The sequence below is a fragment of the Staurois parvus genome, unplaced genomic scaffold, assembly GCF_062004578.1.
Source record: "Staurois parvus isolate SC_StPar_1 unplaced genomic scaffold, SC_StPar_1.0 ptg000154l, whole genome shotgun sequence".
In the NCBI taxonomy this organism is placed as follows: domain Eukaryota; kingdom Metazoa; phylum Chordata; class Amphibia; order Anura; family Ranidae; genus Staurois; species Staurois parvus.
The window spans coordinates 14,649,168-14,666,572 of record NW_028317950.1 but is presented as its reverse complement, the minus strand read 5'-3'; the positions used below and the strand labels follow the sequence as shown (position 1 = coordinate 14,666,572).

General features: G+C 43.9%; 1 protein-coding gene across 2 annotated transcripts in view; it reads right to left on the bottom strand.

The window, feature by feature from the left end:
• Window positions 1-6,223, bottom strand: part of AK8 (adenylate kinase 8) — a 197,794-nt gene extending 191,571 nt beyond the window's left edge. Inside the window, exon 1 of one of the 2 annotated variants that reach the window (XM_089675084.1) lies at window positions 6,012-6,223. In XM_089675084.1, coding sequence (XP_089531210.1) covers window positions 6,012-6,095 — 84 coding nt within the window. In that variant the 5' untranslated portion in view covers window positions 6,096-6,223. Of the gene's footprint in view, window positions 1-4,831; window positions 4,876-6,011 lie in introns of those variants that run through there. The other variant, XM_089675085.1, reaches the window with a different exon arrangement.
• Window positions 6,224-17,405: the final 11,182 nt, after the last annotated feature.

Here is a 17,405-nt window from a genome sequence, read left to right as displayed (position 1 = left end):
GCCTGTTCCTCTGTACCGCGCTGCCTTTTAGTTGCTGAACTCGGCTTGTGACCCTGACCATTCTCTGCCTGTTCCTCCAGTACCTCGCTGCCCGCACGTTGCTGACCTGGCCTGCCTGACTATGCCTTACGTTACCCTGACGATCCATGCATCCATACCACACGGATCTGTCCCTGTTACCAGGCTTGCCAGCCTCTTCACGTCAGGCTCCATTTCCCGCACACCCCTGACGGCGCTCTCTGCCATTGCCGGACGTACTCAGGGGTCGCGACCTGGTCTCATTCTGCTCCAAGTCCATCCCCACAATCAGGGGCCCTGGTGAAGAAGCAGATTGGGACTTAGACCCCGCGCCCTGAGGAACCCCGTGCTGTGGGCTGCTAGAGACGCCACCAGGCGGTGCATGACACTGTGTGTGTCTCTTTTTCCATCCCTTCTTTAGGGGGGCGGTGCTGCCCCCCTGAAAAATGCTGCTGCCCCCCTGAAAGATGCCGCCCTAGGCAAATGCCTTGTTTGCCTTGTGGTAAATACGCCCATGTCTACCCCTATAAGTCCATGCGCACATAGGTGTTTACCGGAGTAATGGAAAAGGAGCATTTACAAGCAGAATAAAACACCAAAAGTGCATTCTTGAGAGGAGCTGAAAAGCAGAAAAAAACACGGAACGTACCTAAGGCTGGCCATACACTATACAATTTTCTGTTCAATTTCTTCCCAATTTCCTTTAGATTTACCTTCAGCTATGTAGTGCAAGGGCCTGCCTAATTGGACACAATTGAAAGTGTTGTTTAGGTTTGACCTCCTATTATATGGTTTTTGGTAAATCTAAAGCAAAATTCTCAAGAAATTTGTATAATGTATGGCCAGACTAAGTGATGACGTCTGTTTGGACAAAACACGCTGGGCGGAGTTTTAGTGGTGACATCATTAGGCTCCATGCTGTTTGTCTGATATGCCTAATTTTCTCTCACAATTGTAATTAGATGTCTTATTTTAAATAAATCAGTTTTTATTGCTATACAATGGGCAATCCCCTTCCTTTTGTATGGTATATTTGAGAAAACTTTACTGATAGATGATTTATCCCTTGGTGTAAAGTGGCGTGTGGAGCATCGTTAGATGGTGATTCCATTAGCCAATCAGCGTGCTGACAGTCCAGTAGTTGACGTTGAGCAGTGCCCTATCCATTCATCCAATGAGGGTTGTTTCCCTTAAGCGTATTTAGACCTTCTGTATAGAGGTCTAAACTTTTGGTAAGAGGCTATGATATCTCGCTTGGTGAAGTGCAGAGTGGTAGAGAGTGGAGACAGAATTGTTGCTAGATGTACAAGTGCAGTACCTCTTTTATTTATTTCAGGTACTTATATAGCGCCATCAATTTACGCAGCGCTTTACATATATATTGTACATTCACATCAGTCCCTAACCCGTAAGGGGCGTACAATCTAAGGTCCCTAACTCACATCCAGACATACCAATACTAGAGCCAATTTAGACAGGAGCCAATTCACCTACCTGCATGTGTTTGGAGTGTGGGAGGAAACCGGGGTACCTGGAGGAAACCCACGCAGGCACAGGGAGAACATACAAACTCCAGGTAGGTGGTGTCGTGGCTGGGATTTGAACCAACAACCCTAGTACTGCCAGGCGGAAGTGCTAACCATTTAGCCACTGTGCTGCCCTACTTTTATGCTCTTTATTGTGATTACTGTCGCAAACGTGCATGCCAGAGACTGACGCAGTCTACCATTTTGTTAAGAGTAGCATGTTATTCCCTCATTCTCCTTCCCCCTCCCTTCCTGAGAGGCACAGTGACAGATGTGTGTGTGTACTGTTTATGGGTCACTGGCCTGCCAAGGCATTTCTAGCTAGGTGCCGAGCTGTCTGTGAAAGCTGTATCCTTTCTCACCTAGGAAGAGATAGGACCAGCTTTCCCAAGAGAGCTGGAGTCTCACTGGCCAAAGTATCTGTGTAATTTCACGTCCCGTGAAGGGATAGCGGAGCCTTCCCAGGAGTTGAAAGGGACTCTGAGCTAATAAATCTAGCTCAGCGTAGGTGACAGAATTACATGAACACTTCTCAAATCAATTTTTCCCCTATGTCTCATATCTTGGAATATGAGAGACTTACATAAAAAACAGACACCTCGTCAGATGGCCAATGAGCAGGCGAACAGTTTGATGGGTCACTCGCTTATCTCGGACCATCAGGGAAGCCGAAACATAGAACTCGTGAACCGTGCAATATATAATTTCATAATTCATACCTAAATAATCCTCAGACTTGTCTGCATAATAATATACCCGCGTGGGGACTGTCGCTTGTGCAGATGGAAAGTTATGAACCAGAATATGAATTATGAAAGATGTGGGCTCCAGTTTAGGGTTCCGCCCGACGATCCCTCCCTAAACAGGGGATTGGTCTTTTACTTCAGAACCACCCCCTGCTGGGAAACTTTAAAGCAGGCTGTCAAGCCTAAGAGAGTAAGTTTGAAGACATCTCCCATTCTTAACATCAATATACCACCTGGGGAGACCTGTGCCTTTCGCTCTGAAACGTGATCTGCTTCCATCCAAAGCTTAATGGCAAGTAACTTAACCCTTTAACTTCTCCCTGTTATCTCATTGCTGTGCTGTTTTCTATGTATATATATATATATCTTAGTTACATATTCTCTGTAAATATTTTTATTGCACCTGTTTGACCCTTTTAGTAATAAATCTCTCTTTCTGAAAGTGTTGAACTGTTTCTATAGCTCTTAATTGCAATTTATGAATCCCTGCCTTTGAAGAGACGCTACTGTTTGTTTTAACCCTCTATATAACAGGCCTGTATTATGACCAGGTTATGCAGTTGATTATATCAACCATTAAGGTGTTATAGCTGAACACCGAGTTTCCTCTTTCTCTGATCAAAAAGGAGGTAGTGGCAGTGTGAAGGGGTTAATTGCATAATTAACCTGACCCAGTAACAATCGATTCAGGCTGCTGGCACATCGATCGGTATCCATTAGTTGGAAAATCGTTGTGCAGGGTGCAGCTGGGTGTGGCATTGTTACGCACATCACATCGCGGCTTTAGACCGCCCAGTCCTTTGGTCACGAGTTTGGTGAGAAGGTCTGGGGTCTGACGCCGCGATCGTGACAATTACTAACTTTCTTCATGAACTTTAAGAACTATGGGGACTTTTTTTCATATTTATTAATTATTCACTTAACTCTTTGTCACATATTAATTCCTTTGGTGTTTGTTTATTTATTTATTCACAGTTGTTTATTTAGTTATTTGTCATTCAGATATTTATTCTTAATTGGTTTATTATTTTTTGACATATGAGACAGCACAACACATTTTTTGGTCAATTTATTTTGTATTCATATGTGTAAATACAGTAAGTGCTGCTGTTTTCTATTGATTGAATGATTTGGGTTACTTAGTGACACTGCAGCGTGGGTTACTTCTGTATAAATGAATATTCTGGCCAGTAGAATGCATTTATACTCATACGCTCATAGACATGAATGAAGGCGTGTGCAATTAGCAGTTTTTAGCTTATTTTTTAAGCAGCATTTACCCGCCATGAGTTCTGGCATTCAGAGAGGCTTTTACAGACGCCGCAATGTTTGAAAGAGGCCATTGCAAATTTTTTTAATGAAGGTGCTGTGTAAGTGAGAAGTGAGGGGGAGGAGTGAGGAGAAGGAAGGAGGAGAAGGAGGGAGGAGAAGAGAGGAGGAGAAGGGAGGAGGAGGAGTGAGAATGAGAAGTGAGGAGGAAAAGTGAGAAGTAGGAGAAGAATTGAGGAGAAGTGAGGAAGAGGAGTGAGGAGGAGTAAGGAGGAGAAGAGAGGAGGAGAAGTGAGGAGAAGAAGGAAGAAGTGAAAAGAAGGGAGGAGGAGAAGTAAGAAGTGAAAAGGAGAAGTGAGAAGTAGAAGAGAGGAGGAGAAGGGCGGAGGAGTAGTAAGGAAGAGAACAGAGGATAAGAAGTGAATAGAAGTGAGGAGAGGTGAGGAGGAGAAGGGAGGAGGAGAAGGGTGAAGGAGAAGTGAGGAGGAGAAGGGTGAAGAAGCGAGGAGGAGAAGGGTGAAGAAGCGAGGAGGAGAAGTGGAAAGGATAAGTGAAGAAGAGAAGGGAGGAGGAGAAATGAGGAGAAGGGTGTAGGAGAAGTGAGAAGAAATGAGTGGTGAGGAGGAGTGAGGAGGAGAAGGGAGAAGAAGAGAAGGGTGGAGAAGTGAGGAAGAGAAGTGAGGAGAAGGGAGGAGGAGGAGAATTGTGGGGGAGGAGTGAGAAGAGAGGAGGAGAAGTGTGGGGGAGGAGTGAGGAGAAGTGAATAGGAGAATGAGGAGAAGGGAGGAGGAGAAGTGAGGAGGAAAAGTGAGGCGTAGGAGGAGAAGTGAGGAAAAGTAGGAGGAGAAGTGAGAAGGAAGGAGAAAAAGGGAGAATGGAGGAGGAAAAGGGAGGAGGAGTGAGAAGGAGAAGGGAAGATGAGAAGGGAGGAGAAAAGGGGAGGAGGAGAAGGGAGGAGGAGAAGTGAGGAGGAGGAGTGAGGAGGAGAAGTGAGGTGGAGAAGTGAGACATGAAAAGGAGAAAGAGAAGAGGAGAAGTGAGAAGTAGGGAGGAGAGATGAGGAGGAGGAGTGAGGAGAAGTGAAAAGAAGTCAGGAGAAGGGAGAAGAAGGAGTGAGGAGGAGATGGGAGGAGGAGGAGTGAGATAGAGAAGAGAGGAGAAAAAGTGAGAAGTGAGAAGAAGTGAGGAGGAGGAGTGAGGAGAAGTGAGAAGGAAAAGTGATGTGGAGAAGTGAGGAGGAACAGTGAGAAGGAGAAGGTGTCAAGGTCCTACCTTTCTTCAGAGCTTGTGCAACTCCATGAGCTGGCATCCATCTTGGTTTTCTGCAAAGCATGGTGGGAACCTTTATGCCTTCAGGCTTCTGCGGCTCCTCCTCAGAAGGGTGTGGTTGAGCACATTTAAACCTGCTGTCTGCAAGTGTGCTCTGCACTTGTGTCCTGTATGTTGCTCTGTCGCAAGCACTTGTGTTGTTCCCATTGCTCTCCTGGTAACCGACTCGGCTTTGACAAGACTATTCTCTGTGTTAACCCTTTATCTGACCTCCCGTTGCTGAACCCGGCCCCTGACCTGAGTATTCTTTGCCTACCGTCTAGTACTGTCTGTTCCGTTGTTATTGACCCGGCTTGTCTGACTACTCTACTCGTGTTCCCATCTAGCTCCCACCAGCTGTACGCCATTGGCGGCAGTCGTTATCGCAGCTGGGGTCACTCGGGGGCCGCGACCTGGTCTCAGGCTGCGTCAAGTCCATCCCCACCATCAGGGGCCCTGGTGAAGGGTAGCCTGGGGCTTAGACTCCGCACCCTGAGGGGCTCTGGTCTGTGGGTAGTGGCTGTCATCAGTCGCGGCGTGACCGTACCATAGGCCTGCCTGCCCATTCCAGCGTTCCTGCCCTGACAGAAGGGCAGAGGAGAAGGGAGGAGGAGAAGTGAGGAGGAAATGTGATGTGGAGAAGTGAGGAGGAATAGTGAGAGGAACAGGGAGGAGGAGAAGTGAGAAGTGAAAAGGAGAATAGAGAAGGAGAAGGAAGGAGAAGTGATAAGGTTAAGGGAGGAGGAGAACGGAGAAGTGAAAAGAGGAAGTGAAGAGGAGGAGTGAGGAGAAGTGAGGATAGGGGATACAGACTGTAAAATAGAGCTAACAGAGGTTCTGGTCTTCATGACTAAACCTGTTTATATTACTGCTACTTGGAGGGAAGACTTCCCATCACTTCCTGTCTTGGTGACAACCTTGGCATAAAAACAGGAAGTGTAGTCCTACCTGTCTAAAGGGCACACAGCCATGAAAAACTGAAAGAGTTCCAAATGCTTCCCCAACCCTAAGGATTAGCACAAAGTCTCTTTAGCTGGACTTGTGTAATGGAAAACATAACCAAAGCATGGAGGACTTCCCTAACGTGCATGCTGCGCCCGGGGCTCTGGCTGGTAGTTCTGCGTCACGTGACCACGCTCCTCACCTGGATAATATCGAACACCTTGTGCTCCTCCGCATACACCGCCATCTGCGGGGGGATCCTCAGGGGCTTTGTAGTGGCGTCCATGTCTCACCGAATCTTCCAGCTGTAGGCCTCAGATTTCCCGGCCAGGCGGCACTTGTGCTCCTTAGCAACGGTAGCAGCTAGCTGTTTTCCAGGCAACCAGCGTTTCCATGGACTCCCTTGACGGCATCACACCACGACAAACGCCTGCGTTCCAAAGCGGCGCATGCGCAGTAGGCTGTAGTGCTTGTGTTCCAGCGTGAGCTGTGTTCAGTGATAAAACGTACATATTGGAATTATAACGAAGCTGTTCATAGCAGATCATACATTAGGAGGGGAATTCCTAGCAGAAGTGGCTGTCATTCCACTTCGGGAAGCCATATAAAGTACACCTGTGAGCAGAGTTTATTTAACCCCTTTAAGCTGGAAATAGGATCGGACTGGGGGGTTTACATGCCATGGTTGTGATGTTTTGCGTCACGTCCGCAACAAAAGCTACTCAACATGAGCCAATCGGTGGGCAGTGAACCCAACGAACATCCCATCCAGGCAAACGCCATGTGTTGCAGTTGGCAGTGAATGTTGAGATGGCTACTTCTAGTTTCCGTGGAAAGCCTGCGTCACTGGGTGACAACACAGGGGCACAGTTGTAAGACAGGGAAAGCATGTTGTCACCCTATTAAAAAAAATGTATATTGGGTTATCAGACTATATATCCCAACGATCCCAGATTTTACAAGACTGCCCTGGGATCAAACCACAATTCCGATGTCCCGAGGGTCCAGGACACTTTCTGCTGCCAAGTGATGGAATACTTGGTCCCTGGGGCGGACTGACAACTCATGGGGCCCCCGGGCAATAGGGGATGATGGGGCCCCTGTGTCCTTGCCCACACTCTAACCACACCCAAAATAGCCTACGAAAGGTACCAGGGGCATCTCATGGGGCCCCCTACTGACCAAGGGCCCTCGAGTAGTGCCCGAATGGACAGTCCTGCTTGGTCCAATATCTGAGAGAAGAGAAAGATGGGAGGAAAAGATGGGGGGCTTCTCTTCCCACTGACTGCTGACTAGCAAGACATTTTTCCTCCCACTGACTGCTAACTGACACTGTGGCATTCTTCTTCCCAATAACTGCTAACTGACACTGGGACATTCTTCCATCCATTGACTGCTAACTGACACTGGGACATTTTTCTTCCCACTGACTGCCAACTAACATTGGGACATTCTTCCTCCCATTGACTGCCAAATGACACTGGGACATTGTTCCACTTGTTGACTGCTGACACTGGGGCATTCTTCTTCGCACAGACTGCTAACTGACACTGGGACATTCTTCCCAATGACTGCTAACTGACACTCGGGCATTCTTCATCCCACTGACTGCTAACTGACACTGGGACACTGACACTGGGACATTCTTCCACTCATTGACTACTAACTGATATTGGGACATTCTTCTTCCCACTGACTGCTAACTGACACTGGGACATTCTTCCTCCCAATGACTGCTAACTGGCACTGGGACATTCTTCTTCTAAATGACTGCTATTTGACACTGGGACAATCTTCTTCACACTGACTAACTGACCCTGGGACATTCTTTTTCCCACTGACTGCTAACTAAAACTGGGACATTGTTCTTCCCACTGACTGCTAACTGCCATGGAACATACTTCTTCCCACTGACTGCTAACTGACACTGGGACATTCTTCTTCCCTCCTCATTTGCTGAGACAGCAGCAGGAGGACAATAACAACCAGTGATCCAATGAGGAGAGAGCGGGAGGCAGGGCCAAGCTACGCTGTGTGTGTGGCCAAGCTACGCTCTGTGTGTGTGAATGGACAGACGAAGCATCAGCTCAAGAGCGAGTCTGCCCGGGTGCCCCCATAGCAAGCTGCTTGCTATGGGGGCACTCGACAGGAGGGATGGGCTAAGATCGCAAGCAGAGGGCCCAAGAAGAGGAGGATTGCGGCTGCTCTGTGTAAAACCAAATAAGATCTGGGGTTTTTTTTAATTTGCCTTAAATATCACTTTTAGTACAGAAAACCTTGTTACACATTACTGACTGTTAACTGACACTGGGGCATTCTTCCTCCCTTCCTGACCGCCTACATCATGCATGTAAGGGTCTAAGTCTTGCAATGTTGGACACACAGCCATGCCTTTAGCTGGGTTTGTAATACTGCAAATACAGGAATGAAAATTTACACAGACTCATTTCACCTGGTTCAGTTATTGGGAAAAGTCGCACATGCTGCGTTTTTCTAATTCAGATCAAGGAAACAGGATCCTTTAAAACGCGTTAAATGGCAGCACAGGTAACTGAATTCTTGTGCTGAGTTAAGGTAAATATCAACTGCAAAGGTCCAGGGAAAACAAGTCTAAACCCAGGCATTTTTTTCATCACACCAACCCTTAGGGATGTATTTATAAAACATTTCCATGTCAATTCACTCATTGAAAGGAATTATACATTTGTTCTGTCTGAATGGGGCAAAAATCGAATGTAAGCTCTTGTTTGAATGCTTTTTATTGACAAAAATATAACATATCACATCTGGCTACTAGATGGTACTAATCTGATACCCAGTACCATCTAGTGGCCACATGCAGTATTTTCTGTTTTAAATCACTAAAAAACTTTCGACCAGCACAGAAAATTGACTGACGTTTATTTTTTTTGCCCCATTTGCACTGAACAAATGTACACGCACTTTCACTGGGCAAAGTACTATGCAAATTTTTTTTTCTAAATATACCCCTTAGTCTTGAGATTTATGTATAAACTCCAGCAGAAACCAAAAACCAGCTCTCAAATCTTCTTGCTGCACTGAGAGCATCTGAGGTGCTGCCCTTGATAGACCGGGGAATCTTGATACTAGCAGAAAAGAGCAAAACAGGGCACGCTCTTCTTGTGCATTACCGTGATAGTAAGACATTTATTATAAAATTACAAATGCATACTCACTGTCAGGGATGCGGGTGTGACCAGAGATGTGTGTACTGACACAGGGAAACGCAGGCTCCAGATATGGTATAAACAAGACAATTTATTAAGACTAACAATACAAACATAAACGCAGTGCACCAAACCCCAATCTAACACAAATACATACAACAAGGTGAAACAAACCCAAACCTAAACTGGTATAGATACACAGGTACATACACATGTAGAGCACAACATATTCAGGCAGGCCGGGTCGATAACTATCAGGCAGGTAGGTACAGGAGGATTAGGCGGAGAGAATGGTCAGGGTCACAAGCCAGGGATCAAACAGGAGAAGTCAGCAGAGGTCAGGATCAGGCAGGGTCGGCAACAAGTCAGGCAGAAACAGGAACAGGAATGCAGGTTACAAGGTACAGGGGTCCATGGAAAAACACACACCAAGGCACAGACTGCAGGTCTGGCCATCCCTTAAATACACCACCTGCAATCAGCCCCAGGTGATGGCTAATTGCCGAAGTGAACCTCTGGTTGTTGAGAGCACCCACTGGCCAGCCCTGGTACTGCAGCCCACAAGGCAGGTGAGTCCCACCACTATTGGCAAGTCCATTCCTGACACTCACAAACCAAAAAGGTCATAAAAACAGAGACAAGGAGTCAAAGATACCAATCATGGACAGCAGAGGTCCTCAGGTAAAAGTGCTAACACGTTTCGGGAGTCAAACTCCCTTCCTCAGAGCAATGGATAAACTACAATGCATAAGGATGGTTCTTATATGTGAAACCAAGTAATAATGAGACCCCAGCAACTCCCCCTCGCAGGATTCCGCCCCCTTTTTTTCTGCGCAGAGGGTGAGTGGCTGGGATCTCATTATTACTTGGTCACATATATAAGAACCATCCTTATGTATTGTGTTTTATCTATAGCTCTGAGGAAGGGAGTTTGACTCCTGAAACGCGTTAGCACTTTTACCCGAGGATCTCTGCTGTCCACGACTGGCATTATTGACTCCTTGGGGTTTATTTACTAAAGCTGGAGAGTCCAAAATCAGACTCCCTTCTGCATAGAAACCAATCAGCTTCTAACCTCAGCTTGTTCAATGAAGCTTTGGCAATGAAACCTGGAAGCTGATTGGTTTCTATGCAGAAGGGAGTCTGATTTTGGACTCTCCAGCTTTAGTAAATAAACCCCCTTGTCTCTGTTTTTATGACTTTTTTGTTTTTTGAGTATTTGTATTTTTATAATAAATTTGTAATTTTATAATAAATAACTTATTATCAAAGTAATACACGAGGAGAGTGCGCCCTGTTTTGCTCTTTCCTCTTGAGGTTTATGTATGTTTGTGAAGCTGTCTCTTGTAGAACAGTAATTAAAGCAGAACTTTACCTGGGTGGGGCTGCAAAAGTTCTTGCCTTAAGTTTCACATTATGGAAGGCTAACCTTTGAGTTTTCTCTCCTAAGCAATCAGTATCATCATCTCTGCCATCTTCTCTTTTGTGTCTTCCCTCTTCAGCCATTGATGATGTAACTCTTGCAGATCCTGAGGATGGACCCAGAGTGTACACAGCACTGTGCATGCAGAATATACAAATTAATTGCTAGGGGAAACTTTTTTATTTTATTTCAGGTACTTATATAGCGCCGTCAATTTATGCAGTGCTTTACATATATATTGTACATTCACATCAGTCCCTAACCCTCAAAGGGTGTACAATCTAAGGTCCCTAACTTACATTCATACATACACATACTAGGAACAATTTAGACAGGAGCCATTTCACCTACCAGCATGTCTTTGGAGTGTGGGAGGAAACTGGAGTACCTGGAGGAAACCCACGCTGGCACAGGGAGAACATGCAAACTCCAGACAGGTGGTGCCATGGCTGGGATTTGAACCAACGACCGTAGTACTGCCAGGCGGAAGTGCTAACCATTTGGCCACTGTGCTGCCCCGCTTTTTGCAAGAAGAACCATAAAACGCCTCTTCTACTAAAGAGCTATACCTCTGAGCAATTTTTTTCAGACTTGCCAGCATGCCAAAGTTGTAAAAGTGCACTTTTAAACTGACTTTTTTTTACTAAATCACTTTAGGAAAAGGGTCCTATGTGGCTCTGATATGTTGGTCTATTGCTTCATGTTTAAGTCTAAATTAACGAACAATATCTTACAAGTTTACATAGTTAGTCTGGCTGAAAAAAAACAAAAGTCCATCCAGTTCAACCATTAAAAAAAAAAGTTATAATCCTATACCCACAGTTGATCCCGAGGAAGGCAAAAAACCCCAGCAAAGCATGATCCAATTTGCTTCCTTCCTGATCCCGAGAGGGAATCGGATATTCCCTGGATCAAATTTACCTATAAATGTTAGTATCCAGTTATATTCTGTGTATCTAAGAAAGAATCCAGGTCTTTTTTAAAGCAATCCACTGAGCTGGCCAGAACCAACTCTTGAGGCAGTCTATTCCACATTTTCACAGCTCTCACTGTGAAGAAACCTTTCCGCATTTGAGATTACATTTCTTTTCCTCCAGACGTAAAGAGTGCCCCCTTGTCCTCTGCGATGACCTCAGGGTGAATAGTTCTACACTGAGTTCACTATATGAGCTCCTGATGTATTTATACATGTTGATCATATCCCCCTTAATCTCCTTCTTTTGTTATGCTAGCTTACTTTGTCAATGGTAGCTCCACTGCTGAGCACCCATCAATTGGCCATTGTGAGACTGTTGCTGTACAAATGTGAAAGAGACTGGTTATGGGACTAATCCTGGTAAAATGGGAGTAATTCCATGCCTTCATTCCTAATTTTTGTGATAGAACAACAGAGAGGGTGGCCAGAAGTTTCTAATTCCTGAAGATGGCACTTTTTGATGACAAAATGCGTAGGGCGATATTTTTGTCTGACGTCATATCGGTTACCTGAGGTCATATTGGAAGCAGTGCTAACTGGTCATTTTAAAGGCTGTTGATGTTTTTAGATGATGTAAGTGCAAGATTTCTTTTTTTTTCCTACAATAAAGCAATGCTTTTCACTATGTGAGGCTTTCTTCTCTCTTCTGTGTATGCATGGAGGATAAGCTCTGAATGCTCTACTGACTCACTTGCTAACACAAGGGGTCAATATCATCTGGTGTGCGTGGTATAGAATCCTTTTAGTCTTCCTCTGGAGGCTTCCAATCCTGGAGCACAATTTCTGGAGCACATTATTTGTCACCATTTTTTTTTAGAACTGCCACTGAGCACTGACACATTTGCGGACATTTATTATTGTGTTATTTTAGGATTTTATTTTTATAAATTATCATACTGTGTGCAGTTCTGGAGGCCTCAATTACAAAAAGGTCTTGATAAGGTAGAACACGTCAAGAGACAGACAACAAATATGGTGAAAGGTCAGAGGGATAAAATATATCAGGAGAGACTTTAGGAACTTATTATGTACAGTCTGGAGGAAAGAAGAGAAAGGGGAGACATTATTGAAACCTTTAAATACATCGAGGGGGTGAATAAGGTTCAGGAGGGCAGGATTTTCAATATGAAGCCAAGATCAAGAACATGAGGACATGATCTCAAACTAGCAGGAGGAACATTCAAAATTACCCTTAGGGCTCATGTACACTGCAGCTGATAAACTCACGTTCAACGTTTTTTTTCAGCAGCCCCTGAACTCACCCTAATTTTTTCCTATGTGTCCATGTACACATCTTCGTTTACAGCCGTTTACAGGCATTTAAGTTTACAATAGTTTTTTTGAATGCAGTCGATTTTATCAGCGTTTCAAACGCAAAACACTTGTAAACGCGGCAAATCATGTTTCTAAGCGTTTGCAAAATTGTTTTAACTCTTCCAGTTCCCGATGCTGACCAGAGCCTTTTTTCATCATGAAAAATGCATGGAAAGTGTTTTCAAGGTACTCAAATGGACAAAACACTGAACACAGGATGTTCCTACAAAGCTTGTCACACATTGCAATGACCAATTCACACCGCAGACCTCTCCCACCCTTGGAAACAAAAGATATGTTAATGACCATTCACACCTCAAATTCCTCATGAAGACCCCTGCCAGGTGGCCTTAATGACTCCCTCCACCAGACACCTTTCCCACCCTTGGAAACAAAAGAAATGTTAATGAGCAACTCACACCTAAGCTAATCTCAACACATACTGCTGTGTCTGCTTCTACTCTCTGTATTTCTCTGAAATAGTTAATAATTTACCACTTTTCAGTGCATTCTGGGCATTTGGGAGGTTCTCCTGTGCTTATCTTTAAAAAACGCTTCTAAACGGAAATGCGTATAAGCGCATTATGCAAATGCGGCTAAACAGACGTTTTTCAACCTACATTTTCCAGCAGTCAGTTTTCATCATTCAGAAGTGTCCCGTGTACATGGAGCCGTAGAAAGTATTATTTTACAGAAAAAAATGAGTTGATGTTTGGAATAGATTTCCAGCAGAAGCAGCAAGTCAGTCAACTGTAAGTGGATTCAAACATGTCTGGTACAAACATAAATCTATACTCAGACAAAAAAGGTAAACAAAAAATAGATATATAAAATATAAATGGAGCAGACTCCATGTATCACTTGTTTTTTTTTTCTACTGTCACTCATCTATGTTTCTATGTCATTTACATGTCAGGGTCTCGATATTTCTCAAGTTTGAAATTCTCTCACTAGTCTTGCATCTTTTAAAATATGTCAGCGTTGGCAGCTCCCATATTTTTTCCCTGACAAGTGCTCTTTAACGTTTTTGCTATAAGGCCCATCTGTTTCTACAGGTGAAACTCGAAAAATTAGAATATCGTGCAAAAGTTCATTTATTTCAGTAATGCAACTGAAAAGGTGAAACTAATATATGAGATAGACTCATTACATGCAAAGCAAGATAGTTCAAGATGTGATTTGTCATAATTGTGATGATTATGGCTTTCAGCGCATGAAAACCCCAAATCCACAATCTCAGAAAATTAGAATATTACATGCAATCAATAAAACAAGGATTGTACATAGAACAATATCGGACCTCTGAAAAGTATAAGCATGCATATGTACTTAGTACTTGGTTTGGGCCCTTTTGCAGCAATTACTGCCTCAATGCGGCATGGCATGGAAGCTATCAGCCTGTGGCACTGCTGAGGTGTTATGGAAGACCAGGATGCTTCAATAGCGGCCTTCAGCTCTTCTGCATTGTTCGGTCTCATGTCTCTCATCTTTCTCTTGGCAATGCCCCATAGATTCTCTATGGGGTGCAGGTCAGGCGAGTTTGCTGGCCAATCAAGCACAGTAATCCCACGGTCATTGAACCAGGTTTTGGTGCTTCTGGCAGTGTGGGCAGGTACCAAGTCCTGCTGGAAAATGAAGTCAGCATCCCCATAAAGCTTGTCTGTGGAAGGAAGCATGAAGTGCTCCAAAATCTCCTGGTAGATGGCTGCGTTGACCCTAGACTCAATGAAGCACAGTGGACCAACACCAGTAGATTACATGGCTCCCCAAATCAACACAGACTGTGGAAACTTCACACTGGACTTCAAGCATCTTGCAGTGTGTGCCTCTCCATTCTTCCTCCATACTCTGGGTTCTTGGTTTCCAAATGAGATGCAAAGGTTGCTCTCATCAGAAAAGAGAACTTTGGACCACTGACCAGGTCTGTTTTTCTTTAGCCCAGGTAAGACGCTTCCGATGTTGTTTGTTGTTCAGGAGTGGCTTGAAAAGAGGAATACGACATTTGAAGCCCATGTCCAGGATCCGTCTGTGTGTGGTGGCTCTTGATGCACTGACTCCAGCCTCAGTCCACTCCTTGTGAAAGTCCCCAACACTTTTGAATGGCCTTTTCCTGACAATCCTTTCCAGGCTGCGGTCATCCCTGCTGCTTGTGCACCTTTTTCTTCCACACTTTTCCCTTCCACATAACTTTCTATTAATGTGCTTTGATACATCACTTTGGGAACATCCAACTTCTTTTGCAATTCCCTTTTGAGGCTTTCCCTCCTTATGGAGGGTGTCAATGATGGTTTTCTGCACAACTGTCAGGTCAGCAGTCTTTCCCATGATTGTGATTCTTACTGAACCAGACTGAGAGACCATTTAAATGCTCAGGAACCCTTTGCAGGTGTTATGGCTTAATTAGCTGATTAGAGTGGGACACTTTGAGCCTAGAATATTGCACCTTTTCACAATATTCTAATCTTCTGAGATTGTGGATTTGGGGTTTTCATAAGCTGTAAGCCATAATCATTACAATTATGACAAATCACAGCTTGAACTATCTTGCTTTGCACGTAATGAGTCTATCTCATATATTAGTTTCACCTTTTAAGTTGCATTACTGAAATAAATGAACTTTTGAACGATATTCTACTTTTTTGAGTTTCACCTGTATGTTCATCCTTTAAGAAGCCAGTCGTGTATTGGTGTTTGTTGACCTTGGTAGTGATCTGATCTCATGTTTAGTGGAAGGTTTCCAAAACACTGGAATGTAAGATCAGTTCACACTATTGACTTTCTCCTGTCAGTTTAGTAATTGTTTGGTTAGCAATCCTTTGTTGATATCCAAATTCCAGTGAGAGAAAATAGCTCCTATCTATTAAGTCTCCTAATTCCATTCATAAATCTTGTGTAACTCAGTTGTGCAATGAGCTCTCTGGTAGAGTAAATAGTTACAGTGGCGTCTTGTCACTAACAACTATGTATAGAGTATGGGTGGTGTCCGAACATAATATTTTCCTACACAGCAATGCTTTATATAGTTGTAAACTCTGCAGATTCCTGTTTTTTCATAACTCCCTTCTTCTGCCTATCATGAAGATGTCACAGTAAGAGAGAGCAGCGCCAGGTACCACCATTTGCATTAAATATTTCATGTTTCTTTGTGAGACCACTGCAAGGCACTTAAAACCTACAGCCAGTCATAGATGGTTCAGCAGGGACGTTGTACTGAAGTCGATCCATCGCTAGACTTCAGTACAACCAGCCTGTCAGGTTTTTTTATTACGATCACAGCTGGTGGCTATAGCCGCCAGCAGTGATCATTGTGTTCTGCCAGCAGAACATAGTGCTGCAGGAGGAATTCCCCTATTCACACTGACTGTGTTGATGGGGGAATCAAGCAATTTTCTTTCCTTCCACCCATGATGAAAGGAAAGTAAATTGCATAATCTATGGGCTGCTTAAAGCCTAAAACATTTGTACGAAAATTCCCATTTGTACTGTACATTTGATGACATGATGAATGTTGTTCAAAAGTACTTCAAAAACCATTTGCTTTTAACCACTTTCTGCCCGGCCTATAGTCAAATGATGGTCGGGCGAACCTCTCGTCCCTCCAGGAGGGCGTCATATGATGTCCTTCCCAGATCGCGCCTTGCGCGTGCCCACAGGGCCGCGTTGTGGCGAGATCTGTCAGCGGCTGTGTACCTTGGACACAGCCGATGACAGATCTGTGTACCGGCCCCATTGCCCGTACCATGTGACCTGCTGTGACCAATCACAGCAGGTCACATGACAGTTGTATATAATAGATGGCTTCCTTTCATGCCATCCATTGTATACAAGTGTGTCTAGCTGCGAATGGTCACAGTGATCACATGCACAGGCTGGGCCAGTCACAGCCCATCTGTGTCATGTGATTAGTTGTGGCCAATCACAGCTAATCACAACAAAAAAAACTGAATGAAATGATTTCATTCAGTTAAATGCTTGCTTAGCAATCAAATTGTGTAAAAAAAAAAATACTGATCACTTCCGCAAAGTAGTACAATGTTACTATGGTAACATTATACTACTTTGGTCATAGTGTAAAATGAAAAACAAATCAATTTTTTTTTTCCGTACTGTCACCAGTCAGTGTCCCTGATCACCGCCACACCAATTATATGATGACGCTGTACTGCACTGGTGACAGTATGTAAAAAAAAAATTGTGAAAATAATTTTTTTAATTTTCCGAATCACATATGAAAATAAAGTTTTCCATCAATTCTTGACTGTATTTGGGGACCTTGGTTGGTGTCTACATCCTTGATCCCTAATGGAACTTAGAATACTTATAATTCTTAGTTTAAACTGGTATAAATTCTCTTTTTTCACTAATAAACTATCACATCCCTGCCCCTCCATTCTTTTCTTTAATTTGATGATGTATTAGCTTGAGGTGATTGTAGCCGTATTAGTGCATTTGCGACAGAAACAATTTAGTACTATCCGTGATACTTTTTTTATTTGCACTAACATACAATTTTGAGGACAAGCTTTAAAAGTATCACGGACAGTACTCAATTGTTTCTGTATGATGTATTAGCAAATCTGTTAATGCAATTATTCTATAATAATAAAAGATGACAACTAAGAGACTATTGAGGGTTCTCTTTCATGCCCAAAAGGCAATTCTCCTAACCAAGAAGAGTCTCTATTCCACCTACCA